General features: G+C 36.9%; 1 protein-coding gene across 1 annotated transcript; it reads left to right on the forward strand.

Moving 5' to 3' along the window:
* The first annotated feature begins 2,267 nt into the window (after positions 1 to 2,267).
* ZBTB38 (zinc finger and BTB domain containing 38) lies at positions 2,268 to 14,192 on the forward strand. The gene is made up of 2 exons (XM_054386371.1): positions 2,268 to 2,291; positions 8,463 to 14,192. The coding sequence occupies exon 2, from the start codon at positions 8,463 to 8,465 to the stop codon at positions 12,039 to 12,041; it is 3,579 nt and encodes a 1,192-aa protein (XP_054242346.1). The 5' UTR covers positions 2,268 to 2,291; the 3' UTR covers positions 12,042 to 14,192.
* Positions 14,193 to 14,611: the final 419 nt, after the last annotated feature.

Here is a 14,611-nt window from a genome sequence, read left to right on the forward strand (position 1 = left end):
AAACAAATAAAACCCAATCAAACAAGAAACACAACACCACCAAACACAAAGAGGAAAAAGAAAAACTGAGTCAGTTTTCTCCAAATCTGTTATATTGTCTACAGATATTAAGACTGCCAGAGTATCATATGGTCTCTAAATTGAGAGTATCTGCTGTATAAATGATCGTTATGCATCTCATTTTCAAAAAAATTTTAAAAAATATCTTTTAATTAAGATCTAGATGGAATTCATAACCTAATATTCCTTATTTCATATAGCCTATAAAGATACTTGTATTTATTGCTGTTCAGTAATGCATTTCTTTATTTTAAAGGATTACGACATATTTAACTTTAACCCAGATTATTGTATTGTTACTAGCAACACATTTGTCACAAATATGGCACTTGTGTCAGAAATCTTCATTAATACATATTTTTTTATATATGCACCTCAAACAATAATAAAGAAACAGTAAATAAACAATAGCAGTATCTCAAGATTAAAAGTAACCTATATGTTAAGTAGGAAACTTTGATTCTCAGGTAGATTGAATTTAAAAGGAATGAAAAAGAATGTTGTAAAAATGTTGGGACACACTTCACTTTTGCCACCAATACTGTTATGTTCTTCAATTATTCTTCCCACCTCCCATAGCTGTTGATAAATAGCTCAGTTTGCCATGAGGTGAAAGAAACCGCATTTTGGTAGCAGAGGGTCATAAGCTAAAAAAGATACTAATTTCCACTGATCCAGAAGCAGCAATTAAACTCTCCACAGAGATGTTTAGTATTTCTTAGATTATCTTTTAAGAGGGATGTAGAAATCAATCCCTGAAATGATGACAATTTCCTGACAAGAACAAATTTCTTCACGTATCTTTTAAACAACCAGGAAAGCATATGCATTCCAAGACAGAATGCTGCAAAACAGACCTCCCCTCCATATAACAGATTTTATATCTTACATTGATATTAAAGAGTTTCCTCAGACAATAAGCTGCATTTATAGTGATGGAGCTCTAGCAAAATTCTAACTTCCAGGCCTACCAAAGGGTGACAACAATGAAAAGAAATGTTTCTGGGGTTTATGTTTGTTTGATTTTCGGTCTAAAGTGATTCAGTTCCTACTATTCAGTGCTTCTGATGCACAGGCTTGAAAGATTTGAAAACTGAGTAATTGGGCAGTCAAACCTCATACACAAAAGTTGGTAAATATAAACACAGGTTAGCCTTGGGCAAAATTACTCTTTTCAGTCAAACTGTCCATTTTTCTAACAGTGTTTTCCACCTGTCTCTAAGCCCAGGTTTGTTTGTTTGTTTTTCTTTAAGCTTCATGATTCCAAGGACTAGGAAAGCAGGTTTTGCTGACTATTTGAAGTGAGAGGCAGAGAAAGCAAATATATAGGAAGGCTGTACCAAACATTTTGGAGCATCTGGCTAAACGAAATCAAGCTAATTCCTTCTTTATCTACATAAGCATTTGTTAAGTGCTTATGAAGCACCAACAGTTTAGTAGCACTTGATTCCTGAGGCAGTAAGTAATCTGATGAAACCAAATTCAGAGAATAAGATTACTGCTTAAAATAAACATCCTCGTGATACTGCATGAGTTTCTATGTATGATTAAAAAATACAATCACATAAGGAAAATAAGGTAAATGTGACCACACATTTGTAATAAATTTGGTTGCTGATTTTTTCAAGGTATTATTTCATCTCTCATTTTCGTGGAAAATTGCATAAATTATGCATAGAACTATGTATCTCCAGAAATGCTTTCTCTTTCTTCTTATGAGAAGGATTTTGAAAGAGAGCAAGGCAATCAAAATCCTTTGTTAGGTTTAAGAAGGATTCTAAATGATGTGGACAAAACTGCACTGATGCCTCTGGAGCAAGGGATTGCACATAGGGAACACGGGATTTCCTCATCTTGTCTGAATTTGCATATAAACAACCTTGTCTGATACGCTAAATAGACCATCTGAACGTGTTTATTAAGCACAAAGCACTTGCTGTAAAACAAATATATTAAAAATACGGTCGCACTAGGCAGAGGGAGAAAGGAAACTCGTGTGCTGGAGCACGCCTGCACTCCACAAACCACAGCCTAATCCGCTCATCAGGGATTAGGAGCGCAAAATGGCGGCTGCGCCTTCCTGCCCGTCGGCCCGGGCCCTGCGCCGCCCGGAAGACAGCACCTGTCACGTCACCCCGCGCCCGGGCGCCCCGCGCACCGTGAGGCTCCGCCGCGGCTCTCGCCTCCCGCCCTGCCAGAGACAGCCCCAAAGCCATGGGTTTAACCGCCAGGTAGCTCAAAAACAGTGAGTTATTCGACATTCGAGCATAAAATTGCGTAAGCGTTTCTTTTGCTGCTAGGAAGAATCATGTTGCAGGTTAATGTGAGCGCTGCTTCCTCGGCTAGAGATCGAACCGAACCCAGACGACAGTTACTGCCCATTAACAGGAAGTGTCTTCAAATTATCTGCAGCTGACAGATTGCCAAATGTTTGATGTCTCAAGAGGCTCCGTTTTAAGGCAGACAAATATACTGACATTAACGTGCTGCATATTTATGTAATTCGCGCAGGATTAAGAGACAATTGCATTTGAACTCTGCAGTAGAAGTTGCCATTTAATGTAGTGGTAAAAGGATGTATTTAGTCTCTTGCTTTAGCAGGGAAAGGGGACGGGGCCTTTACTCTGCGCGTCCAGCTCCACCCTGTGGGCCAGCTGTGCGGGAGAGCCTGTGCGGGCCGCGCCGTAGTCCTTAGCCCCTCAGGGCCTGAAATTGACGTGGACCAAAGGATGAAACCTTTAGGTATCAGAAAAAACTGGATATGCAGCGGGAAATGGATTTTTCCCCCGTTTATTTTATTTTTTAATAATTTTAAAGCAAGATGAGTTAAAGACTGCCCCAGGCTCTCCAGTTCAAGAAAGACAGGGAACTACTGGAGAGAGTCCAATAAAGGGCCTTGAGGATGGTGAGAGGACTGGAGTAGATCTTTGACAAGCTCTTCAACTTGGAGAAGACTGGGGGGGGCGGGGATATATATAAGGGTGGCAAGGTCAAGAGGATGGAGGTGGGCTCTTTTCTGTAGTGCCCAGTGATAGGACATGGGGTGCAGACTTGAACACGGGAGGTTTCACGTAAACATAAGAAAAAACGTCTTTGAGCGTGCCAAGGCACTGCCCAGGGAGGTTGTGGAGTCTCCTTCTCTGGAGACTTTCAAAACCTGCCTGGACATTGTGTTCCTGAGCAGCCTTTGCTGGGTGACCCTGCTTTAGCTGGGAAAGTTGAAAAAGATGACCTCCAGAGGTCCCTTCCAACCCCCTGCTATTCTGTGTTCTGTTATAAAGGACGGACTCACTTTGGTTTTCGAAGTGAGAAACATGACTTAAAAGCACAAACCCACTCTGAACACTGATAAGGTTTTAAACGCTGGTTTCCATATGATGAGAAACAGTCATAAAAGGTGTAATGTAGGAAGTGAGAGAATGACTTGGAGTAGGGAATAATTACCACCCTGAAAGAATGGTTCATCTGGTGGCTTCAGAGATCTAACATTCTGTTGCTAAATTCCACCACCCCCAGCTGTGTGAATTAAAAGTTAGAGGAAGCAGTGCAAGGCTGGAAAAAAATTATTTAAAGTTTTGTGCTTATGAGGCCATTAAGTATTCTGTATTTAATAGGGAAGGAGGTAAGCAGCGAGAGTCTAAAAGAGAAAAAATATAAATGCACTTGTAGAAATATTATGTAGCTATGTAAACTCACGTACTGCAAGCTATTAAACATTTAAACTACAACTACCATGAAAAATTATAACTAAATTAAAACTACCATTAAAACTTTTCTGCCAGCCTGAGGTTGTAAGGAAACTGAAGGGACCCTGGTTGAGGCATACTCATAGACATATTGGTCATACTGCCCAGATGGGAATTCTGCGGTGATTCCATATAAAACTTAGCTATCATCGTAAAAGTGATGATTGGACAGTAGGTTTCCAGGTGGGCAAGGATCAGGATAGTAGAGCTAGGATAAGATTGCAGGGGAAAGGGTGTGTGTACTCACTTTTGTATGTTTGTGGCGCCTAGCTTTATTTCTGCTCTTGTTGTAGATGAATGTTACTTCTCAGGGAAACAGGCTGGAAACGAGACAGTCTTAAATGTATGTTAATAAAGTGGAATGAATCTGAACATAAGGAAGGTACGGAGCAAACATGTTTCCATAGTGTCATGTCGATAAGTAACAGAAAATGCTAGCATCTTTAAAATCCCAGTAGAAATGTGTGCAGTAGGAAAAGAGGGAGAACTGTTACTTCATGTATAGTGTATCTTTCTGGGTTTTATTTTGCTTGGGTACTAGCAGCTGGCTCAAATGGTGTTTTTTTGTTGATGCCATTAGCTTGTCTTTCAAATTTAGGTGACTGAATTGTAATAAAATTTCTCATATATACCATTACACTTGCCTGGCAGTGGATTTCAAAAGTCTACCAAAAATTGAAAACTATATTGTTGTATTGCAGCAGTTTTCTTTGATAGTTTAAAAAAAATTGTATTTGTTATATTTGGTATTCATCAGCCAGTAAAACTCCTTGTGATCTATTAGTTTATGTGCAAATAATACTAATGTAGAAATTAAGAGTAGTTTTTTTTTCCCTCTTCAGTGTCCATGTAGAGCTGGATCCTCCAATATCTATAATTAGCAGTGTCATCTGTGAGGCATAAGTAGTCAGATTTGTGTTTGGATGCATCAACCCTTTGGGTCTTCCGTTAACTTTTAAACTACTTGTTTTCATTTACAGCTGTTGTCCTGAAGTGGTATTCTGTTGATGTCAAAAAATATATGATGTCAGAAAATACAGTATTATATTTGAATCAGCCTACTGACCATTGCATTTAAGTTTCAGATTAATATTTAAATATTTTTTCCCCAAGTGATTTGACAACTTTTAATGACAGGTTAGGTCTGTTACTGTTTTCACAGAAAATGTGCAAATAGTAAGGTAATTCGCAATCAAAAAAAAATCTGCTGTTCAGAAGCTCAAATTATCTATAGGTGCACCAAAGATGAAGTTATACTACTACTGTTCAGATTCCCAAGAAATTATTTATGTCTGCATTGATAGCATAAAGTATCAAAATAACACACATGCTTGTGTCAAAAAAGGATGGCATAGCAGGCTGAAGAGCTTTGTTGTCAAATGATACTTATGTTTTGGGCAATATTTATAAATAATACTAGAATTTCTTCTGTAAGTCTATAATAAAAAAACATACAGAAGAATAGCAACTTTTAAGTATTTTAATAAAAACTATTTAAAACCAGTAGTATAATACAAATAATGCTACTGCTAATAACAGATCTGAAAAGTTTTATCTTTCTGTATCTTTGGCTCCATAGAGCTCTCTGGGACACTGAACAGGTTTTCCTTTTGCAAAATGAACTGCAAATGGAATATGAAGATTTCCTAAAATATTCCATTTATTGTATGCTAGGAAGAGCATTCTGATTTTATAGCGTTTCAGATACATTTTTCACAAATGCAAGAGGCAGGACAGAGAATCATTACACACACGAACAAATGGGACTATTTGGGAAATGATAGTCTGAGACAGAGAAGTAAAAATGTTGACCCTGAAAATAATTTGCTCTGGAATTTTTCAGTATCTTTCCAGTGAGATGCATAGGAGATGGTTCAGCACACAGCAAAAATTTAGATGTCTGAATAGCAAATGACAGTTTCAACTATCTCTACACAAAGAATCTAGTTTGGTGGTTTACTGAGCGTATCAAAACATCCAGAACTGTAAAAACTGGCAATCTGTGTACATGCAAGTAGAAATTTAATATATATATTTGTCTCCTTAGGAGGATAAATTTTGAAATAACTAGTTGAATAATAAGACTGCTACTAAAATCACTTGGGTTTGTAGTCCTTGATTGTAAATGCCTCCTAGTATAGAAGTGGCAGTCTGATATATTTAGCAAGCAGTATGTCACATCATGTCTTTGAACTAAACCCATCTGTCTCCAGGAAAGAAACGGAGGAAACACAGGCAAATTCCTATGGGGTAGTTCACTGAGAAGTAGAGTTGACATAATTTATTTCCTATACTCAGGAAATAACTCTATCAATAGCTTCTGTTGTGAAATGGTTTTGATGTCTGACAGTTGGTTTCTAATACTACATCACATGAGCAAGTCAGATGTAATCTCAGACACTGTCAATGAGAAGAAAGAATCAATTATGGAAGAGTGGCTGCTTGCTTGAAGAAAAGTTTTCTTGTCAGTATTCTTTCTGTAAAAGACTCGATATGGGTTTTCAGATACTGAACCAAAGCACATAACTACATCAAATTACTGTGCACTTCAGGTTATCATTTCAAATTAATAAACATCTATTTTAAGCCAAATAAGTGTAATAAACACATATATGATAAACTGTGATTTTAAGAATTAAAGGCACAAACCAAATGCATCTAAATTTACAGCTGCTGTGAGTGACCAGATAAAAAGTAATACACATTTACTTTTCTGTCATAGCTTACTAAAGAATTAATTTTGTGACATTTGGGATGTATACAAGCATCAAAGGCATTTTTTGTGAATCATAACTTTGATTTTTCTGAATTCTGGGCAGTGAAAATTCTCAGCCTTTATACTATGTTGAAAGTTTTGGCCATTTTCGTAGACAACACTGTCCTGATAGAAATGGTAGCCATGCCGGAAGGTAGAAATTTTACTTCCAAGCTTTATCTACAACATCCCAAATTACAATCTTTACATTGTGTTTATCTTCACAGTAAGATTGTCTTTTATTTTGGTATAATTTGATATGCAGTGAAGTAGTTGATGGATTTGTCATAGTGTCAAAAGTGTAACTAGATGCAAGGGTGCATGTCCCATATTACTTTGTGATCAAGACCTATTTTCAAGTAAGGACTACTTCTGAATAGCTTCAGTGAGAGAGCAAAAGTTCTAAATTGCTCTTTGTTTAGTGAAAATGGGTCAAACCTTTCTTGCAGCATTTGGTTTAAACCCACCCCAATAAATATATTGGCATTGCTAATGTGAACTATTTGAGGTCAAAGGTAAGTGATTCATAACTTCTGAGAACATTAAGTATGTACTATTTTAACCTATTAAAAGTATCTGTAATTGGTGATTTTCTTTAAGGGTCAATCTATTTTCACAAGTTGAAAGAAAACAGTAGTTAATAAATATGAAGATTTTTTTACTGTCATGATTGGTAAGAACCAGGAGAACAACTATTTCTTCATGACTTGAAGTTAGAAATGGGCAGTACTAGTTGGAAACTACTCAGATATAGAAGAAAAAGAAAAAAACATCATTATTATTTGAATTTGAACAAAACAAAAAAAATCATTTGATTAACTCCAGATATGTACTGTCAAATTAATTGTGTTTTTCAGTCTATTTTCTAATTCGTATTTAATTCATATAAACTATAAAACCCCTATTTAATTCATATAAACCCATATATTCATACAGTAACAGCTTGGCTAATCTAAACATTTTTTGTGATCATTAAACCTCATTATTATAAATTATCTGTTATTTAGCAGCATTTTCTATTGCAATTAAATATTATTTGGCTGAAATTAACATACTGTCCAATTATTCTTATGTGAACACCATAAACTATAACTGAAGAAAAAATGTCCTATTACTCTCTACTTGTTTTACTCACTGAACTTACTCAGTTACTTAAAAATTCTCAGTAATTTCAAAATTAAGTGTAAACTACTTAATAAAATGCAATCACTATTTGAAAAACAATGCTCTGTTTCTGCTAACAGTGTTATACCTACTCTGCTATTGTTTACAAAATTGTGTGGCTTGTAAATTCATTTGTTTGTAAAGCCTTGTAACTAAAACTTTATTGCATGGGATTTCTGACTCCTATTTTAAATGTCAGCTTAATAAGGGGATCAGATACAGTTGTGTTGTAGTCATTGTCTGACAAATAGCTTTTGAAAACAGTCCTTAGTATCCACAGAACTACAGCAATTCGGCCTTCCCCAGAACATCGACCAAATACTTCAGCTGCATGCTAGGGGCATTACCTCAAGGATTCAGTGAGGCATTCACTGTGAACCTGAGCAGACACACCCACTGGCACAGCAGAAAGTTGGCACCTGTGGCCCTCAGTGAAAGGTACCAGGCAGGCAACAGACCCATGTAGGGACAGAGAAGATCCTCTGCCTCCTACTGAGGAGCTACTGGTATTCATGCACTCTTGATCTATACATAGACTACCTTCAGTACTGTTGGCATGAAGGAACCTAAGATGACTTCAACCTGAAATACTATGACAAAATTTTAGTCATTCTTAACATGTAAAAGTTAATAAATTTTAAAAAAAGAACCAGTATAAATTTGATCTGTACTTAAACAGATGAAAAATGCCTTCTACATAGATTTACATTATCTTTTTTCTTTTTTTTTTCTTGTAGATGACAGTCATGTCCCATTCAAAGGATCTCAAGGATGACTTCCACAGTGACACTGTACTTTCTATTTTAAATGAACAGCGCATTCGGGGCATTTTATGTGATGTCACCATAATTGTGGAAGATACCAAATTTAAAGCCCATAGTAATGTGCTGGCAGCTTCGAGCCTTTACTTTAAAAACATTTTTTGGAGTCGTACTATCTGTATTTCAGGTCATGTACTGGAGTTAGATGATCTCAAAGCTGAAGTGTTTACAGAAATACTGAATTACATCTATAGTTCCACAGTAGTTGTTAAGAGGCAAGAGACAGTAACAGACCTTGCAGCTGCAGGGAAAAAACTGGGAATATCATTTTTAGAAGATCTTACAGATATTAATTTTTCAAGTTCTCCTTGCCCCTATGCATACTGCATTAATGAAAAAGGGACTGTCAAAGAGGAAAAACATGAAAAGAGACATGAAGACTCTGCTGTGACAAATGGACCACGAATTACAAATGCATTCTCAATTTTTGAAACAGATAACAGTTTGTTTTCTCCACTTGATTTGAGGGCAAACTTTAAAAAGGTATCTGATACAATACAAGATCACAACATAAGCTCCAACAGAAGTGATATTTGTAAAGATGCTGAGCCAGCCAGTACACTGGCTGAACACTCTTATGCAGTTTCTTCTGGAGGAGATACTTGTCAAGGAACACCTTTTATTGAACAGTCTGGTAGCCCTTCATACAGGACACGTGAAGATCACTATGAAGATGTCCAAGCCACACCACTCATTCAGCCACGAAAACAAGCATGTAGTACTCCTAAGACAGTTCTTAAACCCCAGGGTACTGGTTTGGCTATAGCAAAAGCACCAGCCTCTACAGTAACTACTACAGAAGCCCAGCATGAAGCAGTTACTGATCAGCCAATTACTTCCTTGCCAAAACCTCAGAACAAAGCAGGAAATTTCCATTTATCCAGAGATGAGGAAAACAATCCTGCTAATGTCTCTGGATCCACAGCAACCGTCATTCCACCTGTTTACAATTGTAACTGTTGTGCAAAATCATTCAGTGACAGGGCATTACTGAGCACTCATCTTCAGCTCCATTCAGAGCATCAGGAAACTTTCATATGCAAATACTGCAGCAAACAATTTGCAAATCTAAATGTGTTGGAAAGTCATGAACAAGTCTGCACAAGATCAAGTGACTTATCAGTTCAGAATGGAAAGGAACAAAACTTTGCAGGTAACTATACTGCTACAGACAGAAAGAGTGGAAGTTCATATGCAAATGCAGAGCCTGTGCTGTCTGAAAACAATATGACTGATTATTCTAATGCAAACTGCACTTTACCAGAAACAGATCATTTGATTAAAGTTGTTGATGGGCAGATATTATATACTTGCATCGTTTGCAAGCGTAGTTACGTAACATTGTCTAGCCTTCGAAGGCACGCAAATGTGCATTCCTGGAGAAGAACATATCCTTGTCATTACTGCAATAAAGTATTTGCATTAGCTGAGTATCGCACTAGACACGAGATCTGGCACACTGGAGAGAGACGGTATCAGTGCATTTTCTGTCTGGAGACTTTTATGACTTACTATATACTGAAAAACCATCAGAAGTCTTTCCATGCAATTGACCATCGCCTCTCAGTAAATAAGAAGACAGCCAACGGAGGCTTAAAACCAAGTGTGTACCCATACAAGCTTTATCGACTTTTGCCCATGAAATGCAGACGACTGCCTTACAAGTCCTACCAAAATTCTTCGTACGAAAATGTCCAAGTAAGTACCCAGGTTAATGAAACTGCTTCTACGAACTGTTTCATTCCAACTTCTCTTAACTCTGAGCTACCGCCATTGAATTTTCAAAGTAATATCATACCGAACAACAGACCTCTTGCCTTGAATACATCTTCATGTAATGATACAGCATCTTCTGTGAATACTCAGACTGCATCGTCTTGGGGAGCAGGTATCTTAAATTCTGACCTGCAAAGGGACTTTTGTACAGGTGAGAAAAGAGTTTCCACTGCTGCAGACGACTCTGGTTCTCAGGAATGTGATTCCTCAGTGCTATCTCTAACTAACATGAATGAAAATTCAACCTCTGTCATCAGTTACAGCAGTTCTGCACCCTCTGTTATAATGCACAGTAGCAGAGTTTCGTCAGTAATCATGCACAGTAAAACAGTCACTTCTATAGAAAACAGTAAGACAGAATCTTCAAATAATCCACCTAGTCAGTCTGCAACTGATGATTGTAAATACGAGTCAGATAATCATGGGAAGTGCATTACAAAATCAAAAACTAATAAGGAGAAAAAGAAGACACTGCTGCACAGCAGAGCAGAAGCAACTGAGGATACCCAGCATGTCCCAGGATCTGGAGGTTCATCTAGCAAAACAACAAATACTGGCCAAGAATCAAGTAAAACTGAAACATACATTGCGAAGCCTGCCTTACCGGGAACTTCTACTGACAGTAACGTTGCACCTCTTTGTCAAATTACAGTAAAAATTGGTAATGAGGCTATTGTAAAAAGACATATATTAGGATCTAAGCTGTTTTGTAAAAGAGGCCAAAAAACTAAATATGAGTCTAAACAGGACAAACTAATTGAGGAATCAGAAACAGAGAGAAAAGAAATAAGCCCATCTAGGCTGTATAGCTCAGAATGCCTGGAGCTGACAGAAATGTGTGATGACGTAAGTGACCAGGACTCCAGTGATAAACCATGGAGACCCTATTATAATTACAAACCAAAAAAGAAATCTAAACAGCTAAGAAAAATTAAAAAGACCAAATGGAGGGAAAAGCATGGAAGCAAGAATACCACTGTGGAAAGCCACAACACATGCAGTCGGGAATATGCACTGAGGAATGCTCCTGAGGAAAAGGTAATTAGTCAAGAAGAGAACACAGAAATGCCTAATCTCCATTGTGAGCTTTGTGAAAGAGATCAGTCTTCCACTGAAAAAATTCAAGACCATGTACACTGGCATGTAGCTACTTCAAAGCCTTACATTTGTGAATTATGCCAAAAACAATTTCGAAGTCCATCCACTTTAAGAATGCATATGAGGTGTCACACTGGGGAAAAGCCCTACACTTGCAAAACCTGTGGTAAATGTTTCTCAGTTCCTGGAAATCTACAGAAACATGAACGTATTCATCTGGGTGTCAAAGACTTTGTCTGCCAATACTGTAATAAGGCGTTCACTTTAAATGAAGCACTCAAAATACATGAGAGAATTCATACTGGAGAAAAACGTTACCACTGTCAGTTCTGCTTTAAAAGCTTTTTGTATCTTTCTACCAAAAGGAACCATGAGCAAAGGCATGTACGTAAGCTTAATGGAAAAGGTTTTGCTTGCTTTCACTGTCAAAAAATCTGCAAGACAGCAGCTGCTCTGGGAATGCATCAGAAGAAACATCTCTTCAAAAGTTCAGGTGCGCAGGATAGAAAAGAACAGTTTTGCAATGAAAGCACTAAACTTTTGGAAAACCCACATGTCCTTGGCTCAGAAGGAAGTGAAGTAAAAAATACACGAACTGTAACTCCAGAAGTTATACTCTGAGTGGCAATTTTACAGAAGAGAATAAAAATCCAAAACTATGTATTGGAGAAAATATAGAAACATTTCCGCTCCGATTAGTATAATTTACTATGACCAAATTTCTTCATCCAAACATGTCACTCTATGCAAAGGAAGGAAAATAACACAGAAAAGAAAAAATACTATTTGCAATAAAACAAACTTAGTGTGAAAGACCCACAATACTTTTGCCACAATAGAATTCTAACACAGAGGAAAAAAAAATTCAAACAATCAAAACCTTTCTGCTTAGTCTTACAGGAGACTAGTCTCTGAACTATCTTACAGTGCTGTTTTATGAGTCAGAAATGTTCTAGGCAAAATAAATACGTAGATTCACAGTGTACTCTGCAGAATGAATTTTTTCTGCAGAAAGCATATATTGCAATTTTTTAACAAAAGTGTTTATTAAAAAGTGTAATTTAGTGTATTCTAAAGTGAATGTGGGAAATGTTTCATGCACTTGAGTATGCTGAAGTACAGTTGAGTTCTGGTGTGCTTTTCTGTAGCTCAACATTTAGAAAACATTCAGGAGTTTAAACCCCTTTTCCTTTCCATGTTCAGTTTTGTAGTTACCGTAATAACCAAATAAGTCTGAATGCTGGTGTGGAAACTATTCCAGATTTATGTTGTCTCTGAGAAATTTAATAGCCAGTCTTCCAAACTGCATAAATCCCAGTGTCAGTGGCCTGGTAGAGTTAGTGAGGTTCATTTCTATAAAGAAAACTGTTTTCATGAAACAGCCTAGCTTAAAGAAATCCTGTATACAAATGTCCACCTACTGGTGGCTCTGCAACTCCTGTCTTTTAGAAATATCATTCTTCTCAGCAGAAGAGGAAGTTTAAACTCTTCCTCCTCATCCTGGAATAATGCTTGGACAGCTAAGAGCAAATCCCTATAAATAGTTCAGTGTTGGGAGGAGTAAGTAAATACTCAGAGTCTTGCTTCCACGTATATCACTGGCACAGTCCCTATGTATAAAGAGGGATAAGGCCAGTTTGTGGGATTCCTTGTCACTGTTATGCTTAAAGTACAAATTCAAACCTTCCTGTGTCCCCCCTCAGTGATTTTCCCTAACCATGGCAGCATCTGGGCCAAGGCAAGCTTTGTCACACTGTCTCTTGGTGGGGCAGAGTGGTCCCATAGCAGAGAGGTGCCTGGAATGGGTTACTGGAAGAAAGAAGTGTTGGCCTTTTTGCCTCCCTCACCCTGTCACACCAAAGGGTCATGGTGAGCCTTGCAGGTTCACAGTTTACTAGGAATCAGGAGAGACAGCTCTGAAAGACATCACCAAAACATAAGTACAATTTTATGAGAATGTGATTACTTTTAAGTGAGATCAAGTCTTTTTTTTTTTTTTTTTTAGGAGGAGGGTGTATGTGTATAAGTTTTGTATGATAGGGCTCTGTTCTGTTTTTCTGAATTTCCAAGTAGTCCTGTATGTTCCTCTCTGTGAAATGTTAAAAAAATTAAGTCAGGACAAAGGTTAGTGATCCTCTCCTTCATTCTACGTGCAAGGTATGGTACATGGTTTACATATATCATCCTCTTGAATATTTTAAAATAAACTATAGCTGGGTACAATAAAACTACAGATGAAATGATAATACAGTATTGATTGAAGTAATAATCTAGTCCACTTATTTATTCTATCATTGGTGAATGCTATGAATCCCTTGAGAGTTTTTTGGTTTCATGGCAGCTTTGGTTCCATTTTAAATAAGGCTAATAGAAGAATAAACAGAAGAAAGTACAGTGATATTTCAAAGAAAATACACAAAAATACCTTCTATGTGGACTTGTATGATCATAATTATAGACCAAAGCAAATAAGGTAGAATATTTATAAATATAATTTTTGAAATATTTTATATAACTGTATAGTTCATAAGAAAAATATTGATAGCTTGTGTTAAGGTTGGGGGGGTTTGTATATTTTGATAAAAACACAATGACTTTGTAACTCTGTATATTCTCTACAATTTATAGCAAGACCGTTTTAAGATGGCAATGTCATGTTTGTAGTTCAGTTGTGGCACTTTTACTACAAGTAACACATTGCAGTAATGAGTCAAGTATTAATGACCAAATTAGAATTAAAGTTACGTGTAAGAGAGTAAATATTATACATTGTTAAAGACTGTAATTTGCTACATAATTGCATCTGTATTTTTGTTTAGAAGAAAATATTAAATGCAGATGTTAAGGATTGATTAAAGAGTCTAATTTTATTTTTAGAAAGAGTGATTATAACTCTGTTTTTGCTTAATTAAAAGAACATCTTCCTAATTTTCTTTAAGTCTCTCAATTTTTTTAAATTATGGTAATGCTTAAATCATCTATGAGATCCAGAGATATGTACCTTCTAATCGTTACTCCATTAGAAGATTGAGCAACACAGTTACCAAATGCTCTCTTTGTTAAGGTCAAAACAATGACTCAGGAATGCACCAGAGCTCAAGGGAAGTGATGGTACCTCCTGGCACTTTTCTGTTAAGGTGAAGGCAATCCTGAGGTGAACAGAATTTACCTGCTTAGTATCTTAAAAGGAC

The sequence above is a fragment of the Indicator indicator genome, chromosome 13, assembly GCF_027791375.1.
Source record: "Indicator indicator isolate 239-I01 chromosome 13, UM_Iind_1.1, whole genome shotgun sequence".
In the NCBI taxonomy this organism is placed as follows: Eukaryota; Metazoa; Chordata; class Aves; order Piciformes; family Indicatoridae; genus Indicator; species Indicator indicator.